The 18157-nt window shown below is 43.2% G+C and overlaps 1 protein-coding gene and 1 long non-coding RNA gene across 20 annotated transcripts in view; one reads left to right on the top strand and one right to left on the bottom strand.

The window, feature by feature from the left end:
* CAPRIN2 (caprin family member 2) overlaps positions 1-18157 on the bottom strand; it is a 36393-nt gene that overhangs the window by 10493 nt on the left and 7743 nt on the right. For all 19 annotated transcript variants that reach the window (XM_088652264.1, XM_088652267.1, XM_088652277.1 and 16 more), the window contains 9 exons: positions 16858-16940; positions 14924-15112; positions 14392-14435; positions 13001-13669; positions 11959-12054; positions 10859-10987; positions 10534-10609; positions 8806-8858; positions 5380-5475 (listed from right to left, as the gene is read on the bottom strand). In XM_088652264.1, the coding sequence (XP_088508390.1) occupies positions 5380-5475; positions 8806-8858; positions 10534-10609; positions 10859-10987; positions 11959-12054; positions 13001-13669; positions 14392-14435; positions 14924-15112; positions 16858-16940 (1435 nt within the window). The remainder of the gene's footprint in view (positions 1-5379; positions 5476-8805; positions 8859-10533; positions 10610-10858; positions 10988-11958; positions 12055-13000; positions 13670-14391; positions 14436-14923; positions 15113-16857; positions 16941-18157) is intronic.
* LOC132592771 (uncharacterized) lies at positions 1869-8310 on the top strand. Its single transcript, XR_009558292.2, has 3 exons — positions 1869-2480; positions 5833-5916; positions 7718-8310. It is a non-coding gene; the product is annotated as an uncharacterized LOC132592771 (long non-coding RNA).

The following is an 18157-nucleotide window of genomic DNA, read 5'->3' as shown; positions in this document are numbered from 1 at the left end:
ACCCTTACATCATTCCACCATAATGACCAACTAGCAAAAATACATTTCCTTCTCAGTCAATACTGCATGCATCAAATAACTGTTGTATTTCACTTAATTTCCTTCCCCACCAAATATTACCTAAGAGGAATAAAGTTAGTGCAAATCCACCGACTAGAAGTTAATTCTCTGTTGTTCCAACTACAAGCAAGCTGTGAAGTATTCATATCATGTACAAAAAATAATAGTCACTTCCTTATTCAATACCTATCAGTAGCTTTAGCACTGTAGATTGACATATTCTGGTTTTCAGTTTCCCTTGTAGTATAACACAAATAGAGCTGTATCTTAATTGGCAAAGTACCAGTTGCAAGATCAAGCTACATCTTCAGCTACTACAATCATTTAACTTCCAAGCTATATCTAACTATATTATAATTAAGCAAATATATTTATTTGGGAAGAATGCTTCAAAGAGTCCCAGGGTCAACCCACCTATTTTTTGATAGATACCGTGTTTCTCATATAATAAGACGTACCTATAAAATAAGCCATGGCAGGATTTTCATGCATTGACAAAATATAAGACATACCCCGAAAATAAGCCGTAGTGCTAGGTGCACTTCTGGAGGGCACCAAGGAAGAAGAAGAGGCCTGTTGGGTTGGGGCCCGGAACCGGATGCTGCCACTGCTGCAGCCCCGCCAAAACACCCAACAGCACGCGCCGAGTGGAGCCCCAAGCCAGGGGGACCCAGCAACGCGCCCCGCTGAAGCTATATCTAACTATATTATAACTAGTATCTTGAAGCCCGTTAAAAATAACGGGTGCTAGAACATATGTGGTAAAACATATGTTGTGAAACATATGTAGGTAGGTATGACTGAACTGGGGAAGTGGGTAGCTTTGAGGCACCACCAAAAAGCCCTTTTGGCATGATGGCTTCACAGCAGGGAAACACAGGAGCAGTGAAAAGGATGACAACTTTTTTTTTGCAAGGGAGGAGAGTCATGGAGGGGGGGGCTGATGCAGCCTGCCAGCTAGCCGTCTTTGAGCTAGAGGCCCTAAACAGGAATGCCTGGGGTTAGGGACCCACAACAATCCCTTGCTCTTCCTCTCAGGGTTTTGGGTTCGATCCCCACGTTGGACAAAAGATTCCTGCACTGCATGGAAGGGTACTACAGGGCTCTCAAAGTCCCTTCCAGCTCTATAATTCTGATTCTCTCTCTCTCTCTCTCTCTCTCTCTCTCTCTCTCTCTCTCTCTCTCTCACACACACACACACACACACACACACACACACACACAGCAATCTCACACAGTCTAAAACCTGAGCTAGAGTGCAAGAATATGCTGGGGATGAAATGGGGGGAATAGAGAGGTGCTTAAGAGCTGTAGATTCTTATCCCTTGGGGCTGAGTGCAGGAAGGGTCGAGTTCATGCCCCAGAGAGTTATAGGTAAGGGCTGGTGTTAGCGCAGGGGAAATGCCGTGGGTAGCATGGAGACACGATTCAAAGAGCGCTGCAGGCAAGAGCTGGAGAGGGTGCTTGCTGGGAGAGCCACCTCAGGCACCGTATTTGCGCCTCAAGCAATGCCTACCTATAGTGTGGGGGGGGGCGTTGAGGCAAAGCAGGCAAGGCGAGAGAGGGAGAGGAAAGCACCCCTTTCTGTGCAAGGTGGTAGGGGCTTGTGGAAACGCAGGCTTTCTGGAGGAGCTTGTTTCTGCAAAGGGAAGCGGGCACGCGCGGGAAAGCTCTCCAGCGAGTGCCTAGAGCTCTCTCTCTCTCATTCTCCAGGGGAGGCTGGGCTGGGGGAGGGGCAGGGGTGGGTAGAAAGCGGAAAAGCCTTTCCATGAGCTGCCTGGTGCAGCCAGGCTGCTGCTGCTGCCACCGCTGCTCCTCCTAACCTCCCTCTCTGCGCTCGGCTGCTGCGTCTGGGAGGAGAAGGGGAGGGCAGCCTTCTGAAGCCCGCTTCCTCCCGAGTAGACCTGCCCGGCGGGGTGCAGAGAGGGCCGAGAGAGAGAGAGAGACTCTCTATTGAGTCTTTCCCTGACTGTCAACTGTATTTCTTACATCTGCAGCAGTTGCTTTTTAAATAATATGATTTTAATGTATCTTGCTATGTTGCAAACTGTGCTGTGCTGAGCGCCTCACTCCCCCCCCCCAAGGACTTTGTGCCTCCGCAGGGGAGATTTAGTATCAGAGGCTCTGACGGCAGAAAAACAGCTGCTGAGCCGGGAGGGGATGACTCGAGTCCCCAGCGCCTGCATATTTCTGCCTCCTTAGCGAAATAAGCAACAGTTTCGAACCCCCCCCCCCCCCAGGAAGGAGCAGTAGAGAGGAGGTAAAAAAAGGCCTCTTCTCAGAGAGTAGCGCTCAATCCCTCATCTTTCCTGACAACTGAGGCCGGATTGAAATTGAGGCGGGGAGGGCCCCCCGGGGGCTCTTAAAGGGGCCGCGCTGCTGAAGGGACTTGAGGGAAAGGCTGTTGCTGAAGCAAGATGGTGAGTGCGGGGGGATTGCTGGGGCCGCGCGGGGAGGCCCGGCCTGGGCTGGCTCTCCTTTGCCGCTTGCACATTCCCGGGAAGATTTGTGCCCTTAGAGTTCCGATGTGGGGTGTCTTTAAAAACTGCTTCAGGTTTAGCTGCGACGGTTGGTCGGCTGGGAGAGGAAGAGGCCGGGGACGTGGAGAAGGTAAATGAGCTAGGAGCGGAGGCAAGGTGCCATCCGCGAGCTCCGTGGTGGCTGCTTATGTCCTCCCTCGTGTTCGTTGGCTGTGTGGGCTAAGGGGCTGCGGCTTCTCTAACTGGAGCGGCTTTTGTGCTGTCAGCAGCACGCCAACCGCTCAAGACCTGTGCCTGGTGGCAATGCGAGAGGCGAGGGCGAGGGCAAGCGGCGGTTGGCGGGGGGGAGCGTGCGTGTGTGTGTGCACGCGCGTGCAGTCTCTCCGTCCAATCCCTGTGTCCCTGGGGGACATGCACAGTGACCCAGGGACACACGGGACAGCTTGGACGCAGGGACAACTTGGACAATATTATATAGGATTAAGCAAATATATTTATTTGGGAAGAATGCTTCAAAGAGTCCCAGGGTCAACCCACCTATTTTTTGATAGATACCGTGTTTCTCATATAATAAGACGTACCTATAAAATAAGCCATGGCAGGATTTTCATGCATTGACAAAATATAAGACATACCCCGAAAATAAGCCGTAGTGCTAGGTGCACTTCTGGAGGGCACCAAGGAAGAAGAAGAGGCCTGTTGGGTTGGGGCCCGGAACCGGATGCTGCCACTGCTGCAGCCCCGCCAAAACACCCAACAGCACGCGCCGAGTGGAGCCCCAAGCCAGGGGGACCCAGCAACGCGCCCCGCTGAAGCGCCGACAAAGCGCCCAGCAGCGCCCCAGCCAGCGGGACCCAGCAGTGCTCTGTAGCACTTTGAATCCTCCTCCTCCTGCTGTGGCTCAGGGCGCTCTGTGCGGCGCTGCTGGGTGCTTTGTCGGTGCTTCAGCAGCAGCAGCAACAGCCAGTTCAGGGCGCCGAGCCGCGGCAGGAAGAGGAGGATTCAAAGTGCTACAGAGCACTGCTGGGTCCTGCTGGCTCAGGGCACTCCGCGTGGCGCTGCTGGGCGCTTCGTCAGCGCTTCAGCGGGGCGTGTTGCTGGAGCGAGACCGCCGAGCTCCCGCGAAAGCAATTTAAAGGCACCCGCACACGCCGCCCAGCGAGCAGAGGGAGGGGGCACGGCCCGCGCAAGGAGCCACCTGCTTCCGTGGGCTGAGCCTGGTGCGGGGTGGGGGGAGAAGAAGGGGGGAGAAGGAAGGAGGAACCACGTGCGACGCTTTCTGCCTGCCTGCCTCCCTGAGGGGCAGAAGAAGGAAAGCTGCGCGTGAGAGGCGCCCCCGGTGAGGGGCTTCCCAACCCCACCCCACCCCACCCACCTTCCTTCCTTCCTATTTGCTGCCCATAAGGGCAGAAACAAACATGTAAAAAGGGGAGGTCGAGCTTTGTGGCACGCGCGCCCCACCTTGAAAAGACTTTGACAGATTGCTGGCGCCTTCATAAGCTCTGGTGGGCTGCAGCCCCCGCCTCATAAGAAAGGCTGCAGCTTGACGAAGGCTGCTGTCAGTTATTCAAGGCGCTTTTGTGGTTATGATTTGTCGTTGAGCAGCGGTTCCCTCTTCCCAGTAGAGAGGCCCCAAGCTCTACTGGACCCTTTCCGTGGGCATGACAGCAAAGAGAGGCAAGTCTCCAGCTTCTACATAATCGCTATAAAGATGCCTAAAATGGCCAACAGCAGGAGGAATAATTCTCGCAGTGGGCTCGGCTTCCCACTTAAATACACATCCCAGTTAGGAGAGCCAGCGGGACCCAGCAGCAGGAACGCTGGCCGCGGCAGGAGGAGGCAGGCGCCCAGAACCATACGGTACTTACCAGTAATAAAAAAATAAGACACCCCCCCCGAGTAAAATATAAGACGGTGTCTTATTTTAGGAGAAACACGGTAGGGTGGTCAGCCCAGTTTCATTGAAAAATTTGCCTTACTGAAAATCGTTCAAGTTTATATTATCAGAATTTCAATTTACTGAAGTGCTATCTTGTAAATGTAAAAACTCTGTTATAGGGATAAAAGGTAAAGGTAAAGGGACCCCTGACCATTAGGTCCAGTCGTGACCGACTCTGGGGTTGCGGCACTCATCTCGCGTTATTGGCCGAGGGAGCTGGCGTACAGCTTCTGGGTCATGTGACCAGCATGACAAAGCTGCTTCTGGCGAACCAGAGCAGCACACGGAAACACTGTTTACCTTCCTGCTTGGAGCGGTACCTATTTATCCACTTGCACTTTGACGTGCTTTCGAACTGCTAGGTTGGCAGGAGCAGGGACTGAGCAACGGGAGCTCACCCCGTCGCAGGGATTCGAACCGCCAACCTTCTGATCAGCAAGCCCTAGGCACAGTGGTTTAACCCACAGCACCACCAGCGTCCCTGTTATAGGGATACATAATGGTAAATTCCAAGCCTGGTTCACACATCACATAAAACCGCTGTTAACTTTAAACTATGCCTTAATGTGAAGAAATGACATGTTCTGCCTGCCTCCCTGAGGGGATGTGAACAAAGACCCTGCTTTGATCATCCTTAACAGTGGAACAGCGGGGGGGGGGAGTTGGCTTTGTTTGATATGCCTTCTCCCAGTAGGGGCTTTTCTCAAAGGTACACCAGCATTTGCTGCACACCAATCTGTCACATTCAGTATCACCTGGCATAAGCTGCTCCCAATGTGTGCATGCTCCATTTCTCAGAAATGGATACCAAAGGGAGGAAGGTCAGAAATAGGCACCCCCTCATTAGAGGGCAACATGTTAATCAGGGTCAAGGGCAAACTCTAAAGAACAATCAGTAACCTGTGGTGTCGCAAGTTCAGTTTCTGATCCAGACAGTGTATTGTCAGAAGTTAAGGAGGTGGTTGAGCCATGCAAGGTTATGGGAGAAGCAGCAACCTGTCAATAGAGGGATATACAATGTAATATATAATGTATTGTATGGTAGACTTCATATATACTGCAGTTTGAAAGAATTCTTGAAAATATTATTTAGGACTTCCAGTTTTTGCCGCCATGGTGAACAGTGGTTCCCACAATAGCAGCCCCCAGGCATGCAGCCAATTAAGGATAATTTGTGAGTAATTATCCTTGCAAGCTCCCCACTTGGGTTGAGGGGGGAGAGCTCTCACTCGCAGATCATCTGGTACCTGCCTCCCACTCCTACGGAATGCAGGCGGGAGGGGTCACTGAGTGCATAGCATCGGAAACTCTCCAACGTGGTCGCCATGAGCAGAGATTCTTCTGTTTTTTAAGGTATATCAGAATTCGGACTTAAGAAACAGGCATGTTCTAGAAGAGGGAGACAAGTTAACCTGCTAAATGAATCGGTCACTACTGGTAAGTGTCAAGGTCTCAATCTGGAGAAGATTTTCATCGTAATTGGATTGGTATGTGCTGGAGAGAAGCCTTTGTTTTCTCTCTATATATTCACTATGCTGTTTTATGATTTAGCAGCTCTTCACTGAAGAAAAATTAGCTACTAATGGATTGTAATTATTAATGGACTGCAATAGGGAATTGTGGTGTTTGCCCACTCATTATGGAGATGTCATACTGGGGGAAAGAGAGAAAGGGTTAATAGGCTGACCAATAAGGAAGCCCAGGGGCGGAGCCCAATTGTGTTTAAGGCTCACCACAGGGGTTTTTGGCAGTTAGTTCGGTTGGTTTCTTGTGGGTGGGAGGCATAGGAGTTAGAGTGAGTTACAGGCAGAGACAGTGAATCGGATTACAATGTTTCAAAGTATTTAAAACTTGTTTGCGTTCACAATACAGTGGAACCTCGGTTTATGAACACCTCGGTTTACGAATTTTCAGTTTACGAACGTCGCAGACCCATCTGGAATGGATTAATTCACCTTCCATTACTTTCAATGGGAAAGTTCGCTTCAGTTTATGAACACTTCAGTTTATGAACAGACTTCCGGAACCAATTACACCCATGCTTCGGGTTAAGTACGCTTCAGGTTGAGTACTCCGCGGACCCGTCTGGAACAGATTAATCCACTTTCCATTACTTTCAATGGGAAAGTTCGCTTCAGTTTATGAACGCTTCAGTTTAAGTACTCCGTGGACTGTCTGGAACAGATTAATCCACTTTCCATTACTTTCAATGGGAAAGTTCGCTTCTGTTTATGAATGCTTCAGTTTATGAACAGACTTCCGGAACCAATTGTGTTCATAAACCGAGGTACCACTGTAAACTGAAATCTTTGTTAATAGGTTACAACCTGACTGAGTCTGAATATATTACTGGGGAAACCTGGTTGGTGGCAGTGGAAGAGATAAGCCGTGGTGGTGCAGGGTCAATAGACCGTGGAATGACCAGGGGCTATGTGCGAACGCCACAGGAATCAACAAAACTTTATAATGCTTATGGATTAATTGAAAGAATGGAACTGTGTGGAAAATATTGTGATGCTGTGTTGCAATACCCCCCCCCCCCTACAGAGAACTCTAACTTTGAATTATTATAGTGTTGGCGAGATATCAGCTTGTTATTGGATGGGAGAGTATTCAAAGAAAACGCTGGAAGTCTTCCCAGAGCAGGGGTTCCCAACAAAATTTTCTCGAGGACCCCTCATCGAGCCGCTATTGTGACAAGGACCCCCATTAATTCCTAATCCTAAAATTAAAAAGTGAGAGCCAAATTAAGAGTCTTTTTATATTTTATATTTATACGTTTTTTACAGTTACAACAGAGTACTCCATCAGTATAGTTAGTTTTAATTTTCAGTTCTTAATGAGATGAGTTAAATCTGTCCTTTGAGTCCATTATTTCTGAAATATTAGGTTCCAAACTTGAAACTTTCACTCTGAAATCCGACCGCATGTCGAGCCAATTCCTATATTTGTTTTTCATGAAACACATGGAAGAAAATGCTTGCTTTGTTTACAAACACTACTGTTTTGCAAAGAGGCAGCGCACACCAGGGAGGAGGGAGGGGAATGGAGAAGACAGGGTACCTGCGCAGTAGCGCACAAATGGAGCCGATGCGCGCAAAGGTGAGCGTTAGTAGAATGCGCGCACTGCCTCTTTGCAAAACAGACTCTGCGCTAGACTCTGCTCATGCAGGAAGCGGCCAAAACAAAAAATCTGTTATCATACGAAATATATTTAATATATTTTTTATTCTAATAGCATCTTGCGGACCCCTGGGGGTCCGCGGACCACCTGTTGGGAACCACTGGCCCAGAGTAATGGCCAGATGCCAGGTGCTGGATCACTTTCAGTTTTGAGAAAAGCAAGATGACAAAAGGTACGCAGTAGAACTGAGTCTTTGGAGTGGGGGCGGAAATGCCGAAAATGATTGATTACAAGAAGGTTGAACGTTGGAGGGGGAGCATTCCACACAGAAAGTTACCAGATATAAACACCTCTTGCAAATTAAAGGATATGGAACAGTTAAATACGAACGAAAGTCAACACATCATTGGCTGTTAAAATAAAGGATCAACATTGGAATTGTATTATTTGGATTAAATAAGTGGATTGGAGTAGGAACAAGGAATCAACATCTCCTAAAAATCTCCTAAAATCAGAAGTCAACCAAAATGTTTAATTTGGAATCTGACAATTGGCTTTTTAAAATTGAATTATGATTTGGTATGTGGTCTATACTGGATTGTTATTGATGAAAAATTAATAAATATTATTATTAAATTATTATTTCATTATCATAAAAATTGTCTATGCCAAATAAAAGTTTTACTGCTAGGTGCTCCTTCATATTATGTAGGCGTACCCAAGACTGACTGATTTTGAAGAGTACTGCTGCACCTTACATTGAACTGACTTGAATTAAGATTACTTACATTTCACAATGAAGCAAGAACCTTTGCTCCAGGTAGTCCTGCAGAATTTTATTCCTTTAATACCAAAAGGGAATGCAAGCTAGAATACTTGAATAGAACTGTTCAAAAGTGGACTGGCTACTGTTTCCTGATGTTAGTCTGAGCCCCAGTTCTGATGCAACAGCCAAATGCTGTTGAGAACTGGCTTTGAACTTATATGTCATGATGCCCAAATCAGGCTAATTGTAATAAGAAGGCACCTTACTCCAAACCACTGTTTAGACTTCATGGCAAATTATGGTTAATGTAAAATTGAGACTGAATGTGAATATCTGGCAAGGGTTTGAAAGCCTGTTTGACAGCCATGTTACAATTTTTCTTTGATGTCTGTATTAGGCCTCACATGCATTGTGACAAATGGCTTATCACTCTTACCTGAACCAGTTCCTCAGGGAAATCATTTTGGCTTGAAGGTTGTTCATTAGGTGCTACAAAATATGGGAACATTTGGTTATGCCCTTTCTACAAAGGAAACTGCTCTTCAAATATCATAGCTGAACAACTATCATAACATTGTATGCCTGATGCTAGATAATCTATTAAGACAATGCTCTAACATATAAGGTTTTATTTAAAGATGTTTATTGATACTTGAAAATGGAGTTGTAAAAAGTCAGCAAGATGTACAAATCAAAAGAAAATAAAAACCATAATAACTATCACAAGCCATCATCAACAAAACATCAGCTGAGAAAGGGGACAGTGTGAGACATGTCAGGCCAACCAAAGAGTCTGTTGGGAGGAGGGGAGGTAAATACTCCCTCTATAGTGATGTATGAGTCACTGGAGTTTTGTACAATACTTTATTGTTTGTTATAAAAGTTATAAATAGAAACTATGCTATGTCAAAAATATCTGCAGTGGTAAGTCAGATAATACAATTTCCCATACACTCTCTAACCATTTAGTATGTGGAGGGCTAACAGAAAATCTCCCTTGAGGTTTTACATTTAAGATAATTAGTTCTCATTTAGTGACTATTTGTGTCAAGATCAAGGACCAAGTTTCAAAGTTTTTAAAATTGAAATTCAAAGATAAAACTTTTGAAGTAATTTCTAACAGGAAGAATTAAGTTCTGCTCCAGCATCAAGCAAGATTTTGGATGCAATGTAATTTAAGAAAATGTGTTTCCCAATTTACTGCTTAATAGAAATAGAGGCTTTAAGAAAATAATGAACTCAGAGTTAAATTAAAGTTTATCTCTTTTTTTAACAGTATATCTCTGCACAATCTGTATAGTACAGTGATACCTCGCAAGACGAAATTAATTTGTTCCACGAGTCGTTTCGTGTTGCGATAATTTCGTCTTGCGAAGCACGGTTTCCCATAGGAATGCACTGAAATTTAATTCATGTGATCCTATGGGGGGGAGCACAAAAAAGGGCGCCGACTCACCCGCCACGGATGTTTTTCAGGGGGAATCAGGAGGAGGGCCAGGGAGAGGCTCCCTCCCTCCTTCCCCAGCAGCCGGACCCTTGCGCCCAACCAGACAGACAGCCCGTTCGCGCGCAGGCGGCTTAAGATGAGTGAGGGGGGATCCGGCTGCTGCGGAAGCCGGCGATGGCGGCGGCGGTGGAAGCGTGAGACGGGCGGGCTCCGGGCGACGGAAGCGCGTGGCGGGCGAGATCCGGGCGATGGCGGCGGCGGAAGCGCCAGGTGGGTGGGCTCTCGGTCTGACTTTCTCCTCCTCGCAATGCCCTGCTTTGTCTTGCGAAGTTTTCTATGGCACGGCCATAGAAAACTTCGTCTTGCAAGTCTGCCAAAAAATCGCAAAACGTTTTCATCTTGCGATTTTTTCGTGCTGCGAGGCGTTCATCTAGCGAGGTACCACTGTATGTATATTTCTTTCTGGTGGTGGTTGAAGTGACCATAATGGTTTTAACAACTATCAAAATTGAATTGAAATTAAAGTTTGCATACAATACTTCTAAGACACACCATGAAGTATTAATCTCACCTATCTAACATCTTTGTCACATAGATTTAAGAATTTGTTTCTATACCCATCTTTTCTGCTTTACGAAAGTGATCAAGAGATTCCTAGAACATCAAACAAAATAGGTAGGGTCTTCCTTGTTCACCATTAACCACAATTATGATTACCTGTGGAATCAACTGAAGGTGCTTGTGACGAACAAATGGCACGTTGTGAAGGTTTATCAAAATCCAGTAAAGACTCCTTAAAGACAAAAAAAGTTACAAGCCTCTTGAAAAAAACAAGAATCTATTCAGAGATAAATAAAAGTTTACATATATTGTGGTGCATTTTAACCTCTGAAGTGCCTTCAGCAATTGAAAACATGTGCCATTAAAATATTTAAGACCTTGACAACAACTGATGCCCTCCTTTTCATTTTTTCCTTGCGCTCACCATCAGTTAGATACCTAGCATACTCCCAAAAACTCCATGTTATCCAGGACAACTTACTTGCATGAAATTATAGGTCCCTTGTATTTGAGTCATCAGGTCTTGTAGTTTTTCCCTTCTTAATACTGGATCCTTTGGAAGACTAGTAGAGCAAAACTCTGCAGCTGGTTGATGTACAAGCTTGGGTGCCTAATAAAATGATAATAATGATAAATCACTAAGGAAAATGTTGGTTGAACTACAGTATTCAGAGTAGCCACCCTTCCCAGGGTGCTTTTCCCAGGATGCTACTGTATGGATTAAAGGCTTTGTTGGTGCTGAAGTCAACTTGCAAAACAGGAGTAGCCAACATGGTACCCTCTAAATGTTGGAATCAAATACCCATCAGCCAACAGGTCCAGAGCAATGCAAGCTGTAGTCTACAACATATGGAGAACACCATGGTGGTTACTCCTCCAATCAATAATATTCTCCCAATGTACATCTTACATTTTACTTTAGGCTTAAATTCTAAACACTGTTACAATGGAGAAAGACCTCAGTGAACAAAGTAGGAGCTACTTCTAAATAAACACATGGGATTGTGCTGCAGGTACACAATTTCAAGTCAAATAAAAGGGAGGATCCTAGAGTCAAGTCCTGAAAGTTGCATTTTCAGAATATGAACTCCTTTTCAGGTTACTATTTTAACAGGAGGTCCATCAATACCTTTCCTGAAGTGGATTCTTCCTGATATTAAAATTAAAAATTTCTGGATTTTTAAACATGGATCTACTACTAAGGCAATGAATTGATTCCTGAGACACTCAGAACTTAGGAAGCTGCCTTACAGAGAGCAGACCACTGATCTGTTTAGCTCAGTACTGTCTGCACTGACCGGCAGCAGCTCACCAGGACTTCAGACAAGGGTCTTTTCCCAGTCCAACCTGGAGGTGCCAGGAATTGAACCTGGGGCCTCCTACATGCAAAGCAGATTCTCTACCACTGAGCCATGGCCCTATGTAACAACTTGGACAGTTTTTCCTTGGTTTCAAATTCTGCTTTCCCTGGAAAGATTCAAAGTGGATACTTCACACAGGAAGTATTCCAGCTGTTCTCAGGATTCTGAGTTTAAGCATTTTGAAGCATTTCCTATGATCAGTATGACCAAGAGAGCAAACCTGAAGGCTGTTTTCAAAGCTCCTAGGTAGTTTACAAGGTTCTCCAACAAACATAGCATCAATGCCTCCTTCGTTCACTCCATCTGTCTTTCCATCCTATGTAAAATAAGAATTCCATGTGTTGGATTATTTATTATAATATGAATTAGCAATGTACACCTTTTACATAAATACACCACAGACTCAGTGTCCTACACAAAGTATCAGATTAGTTCACTTTTGAAAGCCCCATTATCTAAGGAAATTTTAGTGTAACCGCTTGTTTCATGTCAGAATCAAACTTCAGTCTGAGCTCTCATTTCTACATTGAAAAGCATTTAGAAAAATGTTTTGACAAATTGTTTAAGTACAGGTAATACATAAGGATCTAATCTCAGCTGATTGATAAGGTTGATGAGCTCTATCTGCCACTCACTTCCCTCTACAGCACAAGCAGAAACCACTTTGACTGTTGGACCCAATATTTGTCTTGTTTGTTCAATCTGCAGAGACTGTCTTCGCATGCAGGGAAGTCCCTAACTCACCAAGGGGTTGAGACCCATTGGCTACCCTCATCTTCTCCTTTAATCATAACAACCCTATCATGTAGGTTAAAAAAAGCCTTCCAGATTCATTATCCTTCCCTCATTTTTTTATTATAAAAATCCAAAACTGATCCAAACTTGGAGGTCTGTGTCTATATTCCTCCCTGCTCTATTCCTCTATTATATATTACTCCCCCTTTTTGAACATCTAGAAACCTCAAGGTTTGTGATCAGCAATGCTAAGTTCTCTCCCCCTTGTCATTCCAAATATGAACTTGGCCAAAATTCACTAAACAGCAAAATATTTACACCCCTTTAGGTTTAGTTTCTTTCCATGCCCAAATATTTGCTGAGTACACTGTTTCATGTAGAGTTAGACTACTGTGGCAAAAAAGAAGCTGGTCATTGACAAAGCCCAAACTTTGAACTTTTAGATACATCACCACCCTAAACTGCAGTTTTAGTATAAAAAGAATGTATGTACTGTACCAGCAATACTATTGTTTATACCAACTCACTTCATTGGCTCCCAAATCAGGCTTCTTTGGCCCAGATTGTTCCTTTGAGGTAAGATTTCCAGCTCCCCATATTTTTGGAGGGTTCTGTAATGGCTTCTGAAGTGCTTGCCGTGGTCCCTCAGGTGTTTCCCAAACCTTTGGGGGTTGGGTTTTTTGTTCCCTCTCTTCCTTGATGTGTGCTACCCATTGCTTTGCAGGTTCGTTTTTCTTTTGCTCCTTCTCTTCTCCAACACATGTACTCCAAAGCTTCACAGGTTCCGGTTTTTGTACTGTTTCCACCTTTATTTGAGCAACCCATGTTGTTGGACATTGTGGCTTTTGCTCCTGCTCTTCCTTAGCTTTGCTCATCCAGTGTTTAGGGGAGTCCCGCTGTTCTCCAACCTGAGTTACCCATGGCTTTGGAACGTCCTCCTTGTGATCATCACCACCTTCCTTAAGATGAGCTTCCCAAGGCTTTGAAAGTTCCAGTTTCTTTCCCTGCTGCCTTACAGATTCCAAAGTTTTAACATAATCTTGTTTCTGCTTCTGCTCCTGCTCTTCCATGTCAACAAGCATTTCCCAGGACTTTGGAGGTTCATTTGTCTTAACATGTTCCATTTCCCAAGGTTTGGATTCCTCAGGCTTCTTGATAGGGGAGTCAGCTTCAGGCAAATAGTGCCTATTAAGAAACTATACAAACCAAAGAAACTTAGCATTTCACCAGTACTTGTCTTATTGCTAGCGCAATTAAGGCTCATGTGAAATCATGCCAGAAAGAGTCACCCAACAAGACTGAATTGTACATTTCCCAAAAATGTTTGTAAATCTGTGTGTGACAGTGAACCGCCCTAAGATCTTATGATGAAGGGCAGTATATAAATTTAATAAATAAATGTTGAGATCTTCAGACATAAAGAGAAAACACTTGTTTTCAGATTTACAAAATGCTGCTGTGCCATCCTGAATACTCATTATATGGTTCTCATATTGGGAACATCTGCTGCAGCTTCCTGGCTAGTTTATATCCAAGATACTTGAAAGAGAGAAATATGCCTGGTTTAAGACCACAGCAAGGTCTTAAAGCAAGGTCTCAAGCAAGGCTTGGTTCAAAAAACCACAGTGATAGGACATTGTGCTACAGAGACTTTGCCCATAAACCCTCAAAGCTAAACAGGCAGCTGATTGTTAATTCTACCTCACTGCACCCTGTCTCAAGTCAAAGGATTTATGGACTCCCATTTGGCAATTGCCTTTGCTGGAGCCTTGCTACAAATTTATTCAAGTGGAGCTTTCTGAAGTGATTCCTGTGTTATCTCCAGTTTTTAGTTCTAGCATCACTGCACTGATAAAGCAAGCTATTCTGCAGTTTAACACTAATTTCTTCTACTGTAGTAGATCATTTAATAACTTACCTCTTGAGGCTGTATCTCAGACTGAATGTGCTCCATTTGAGGTTCTAGGAAGAAGGATTGCATAATTTAGATTCAAGTTCTCACAAAGCCAAAAGCCGAATAAATATACTAATACTGTTGCTGGACCAGTTTACTTTTCTAAGCATCCACAGCACATTCACTTTTGCCGGGGGGGGGGGCAAACTAAAAATGACTTACATTCCAGGGTAGTCTAGCAACCACCTCTTTGAGAATTTGCTAATGTCCAGCCTTATAGTAAGAAGTCACACAACTAACTTCTGTATTTCTTAGTATGAAACATTTAGTATGAAAGTTTAAAATTAATCCCAAACAGCTAAGATTGTTTTATTATAGCATCTGTACTATAGTACAATTGGTTTTAACCCCCAATAAATCATAAATAAGATGAAGGGCAGAATATACATAACTTAGCTAAAAACTTAAGCTATATAAATTGACGTGAAAGTTTAAGACATACATCTGAAGTACTGAATCAGCAGTTAAGAATTTAAGATTTCTACATATCTATTACCTGATTCACTGACATGTTCTGAATTTGAGAGTTGTCTTGTTTTTTCAGGTCTTTGCATTGCTTCACACAACTCAGGTCCTGTAGACAGTTCTTCTGATTCCTCTTTTACTGATATGTTGGAAGGAGCAGGAGTTTTTTCAAAATAACCGGAATTTAACAGTTTAGATAACAAATCCTTCAGGCATTTATCTAAAGGACAGAGTGTTGAATGTTAAGCAGATTAAAAGATCACAAAATGAGTTTTCAGTTTTAGGATATGGCACCATCTCATCTCAACAAATAAGATCAAACATTTCTTCTTGGCACAATACATTATTGGAAATGTTTTTAAGTAAATACTTAAGATATTTGAAACAGCAATGTAATTCAGGCATTTCAGTTAACCAAAAGACCAAGAAAAAGTTAGTTGTGAACACTGAGAACATCCACAGAACACCCTCAATTTCAAGAACTTAATTTGCTAATTGGTAGAAGACTGTTATGTCCTCAAAGATTAAAAAAATTATGTAGCCCTGGGAAGTTATCCTGAGATATACTCTGAAGAATATAAGCCTTAAACTAGGCATAGGCAAACTCGGCCCTCCAGATGTTTTGGGACTACAACTCCCATCATCCCTAGCTAACAGGACCAATGGTCAGGGATTATGGGAATTGTAGTCCCAAAACATCTGGAGGGCCGAGTTTGCCTATGCCTGCCATAAACGCAGGGATGCTGAACTCACAATTGGTTAAAAGACCAATTTCCCTATCCAGTAAATCTCCAAATTATGGAGTCACACCCATAAACGTGCAGGTCTACCTTAATTATATACCAAGATAAAACATGGTTCCTGCAGCTGTGGGAACTCACCTGTTATTAAACACTTAACACATAAATGCAATCCTATGTACAACTACTGTACATAATATTGTGGCTTCCTTAGTAAGCAAAATGACTTTCCACCCATGATAATAGACTGAGCACAACGCATCTAGCAGTACTTCCTCTTTGCATTCCTTGCACACACTCGAGGTCTGTTCTGAAGAGTTGGGGGTCTTCTGGAGCAGATTGTGGGTGCAAGGAGAGGAAAGGAAGAGGAGGTTCTGTCATGTCTGTTCATGCCATATTGGATATTGCCCTTAACGTGCAGTGGGGAACTACAGGCCATGCTGGGGATCTCTAAACAGTTATAAACCATCTGCACTTATGTTGCCCTAACCAGGCAGCAGCAGTTACTGGACTAGAAAAGTAATTCTTCTGAGCAATGGAAGGAACAATGTCAGTGTTTGCGAACTTTGCTTCAGAAGCCAAACGTGCTCCTGAGTTTCCGTTTTCACTGTTGCACTGCTAATTTGCGTTCCCCCCCCCATTGTAATCAAAGCCTTCCATTTCCAATTGCAGTGTTCTGAGGGGATATTTGGAGCTTATATTTGGCGCTTCTGCTTTTGCTATTTTTTGCGTTTTTGTTTATGTGGCTTTTGCGTTTTTGTGACTGTGGCTTGTTCTTCATTTTATGATTGATTGACTGTGGCAATGGATAAAAGCCCATCCAAACAATGACTATCATCAGTGCAGGTAAGAAAAAAAATAATTTTAATTTTTATCACCTACAATATTGTCTTATTTTATAGTACAGTACATTGATTATTGCTTTCATTTTGTGTATCAATGGTCTTGTTAGATAGTAAAATTCATATTAAATTGCTGTTTTAGGCGTTGTTTTTAAAAGTCTAGAACGGATTAATCTGTTTTGCATTACTTTCTATGGAAAGCGTGCCTTGGTTTTGGAACGCTTTAGTTTTGGAACAGACTTCTGGAGCAGATTAAGTTTGAGAACCAAGGTACCACTGTATGTTTCTGAACTGGAATAAATGTTCTAATCCCAATATTGCTATAAAGTATTTTGCCTGAAGATGATAGGTGTTAGATGCAAAAATATCTAAAGACTACTCACAAGTTGTCCCAGCTACTGTTTTTTCACTGCCTTCCAGCAGATCCCAGAAGTAGCGTGACGATTGCTCCATTTGATCTTCAACACTTCATGTCAGTGGGGGAAAAATAGGTGTCAGTGCTAGATCAAGAAAGTAATGAACTTTTACTTAAGATGGCTGTTTTATATAATAGGGATGGCAGAGTACCTTGTACCCTATAAGAAGCAACAGTTTTTTGCTCAGATTTGACTGACTTAATTAAAAACATCCTTTAGCCAGTTATGCCAACACCATTTCACCAATTTAATTCTTTTTATAAACTACTTCCTATGAGACATCTTGAAACAGTTTAATGATAAAAACATCAATTTTTAGTAAGTCTTAGTACCAGTTCAACAGGTACAAGTGCACGGTGCACACCATTTGGCTTTTTTCAGAAGACCTAAAAGCCAAGTATATTTTGCCTGCAAATGCAAATTGTACTCCCTTCAGGCTATCTGACAAGTGAACAACTTGTATGGCTCCATTCCTAAAGGAATGGCTCCATTCCTAAAGGAATGGCTCCATTCCTAATTATCTCAACACTTTTAGTACGCCTAAATGCAACACTGTCTCTTTAATTTTGCTGCAACCTCGTTTTCACTATCATTTAAGTGCTGCAAACAATTTGAGTTAGCAAAGCAAACATACCTGGTACACTTAGACCTGAGAAACCTCGGTAAGCTACCTTTGTTTTTACAAGTATTATAACTCTGTTTATAGAAAACTACAAGTATTTCTGCAACAAGGATTATTATATTTTGTAAGAGGATTTCTTATTTAAGTTTAGACAAACCTTTTGTACGCTACAAGCAGTTTAAATCCTTATTTAGAAAGCAGACTATAAGGTTGAAGTTAGGTTGGTCACTCAAAGATATATCAGTAATGTTTATTTGAACACAGTCTCTGTCCTTTTTATTTGTTAAAACTTTATATCTAAAGAGTTAAATAATTTCTCATTACAAAGATTTATGTTAACTTTTACATTCCAGCTGATGAAGAATCATCGAAACAGGGCCTTGTCCTGATGTTGATATTTACTGGAAGTTATTCTGAATAAAACTTTGTGAAGATTTTTTGAAATTATCCTTTCTGGCCCGAGTTCTTGTAATTTTTCATTTACTTCTGGACTTTACCAAGAACTCCAATTTCCACTGTACTCCATTCCTAAAGAGCCTAAAGGTCTACCGAATTACATGCTAAGTTGAGAAAACTAGTAATTCTAATTGAATTAATTTAGAACTGCTTCATTTTACCGTAGATAATGTCTTCAAAAACTATTTT

Source organism: Zootoca vivipara, chromosome 9 (assembly GCF_965207765.1).
Source record: "Zootoca vivipara chromosome 9, rZooViv2.hap1.1, whole genome shotgun sequence".
Taxonomy (NCBI): Eukaryota; Metazoa; Chordata; class Lepidosauria; order Squamata; family Lacertidae; genus Zootoca; species Zootoca vivipara.
Note: the sequence above shows the minus strand (reverse complement) of the source record. Positions and strands in the feature narration are given on the sequence as shown.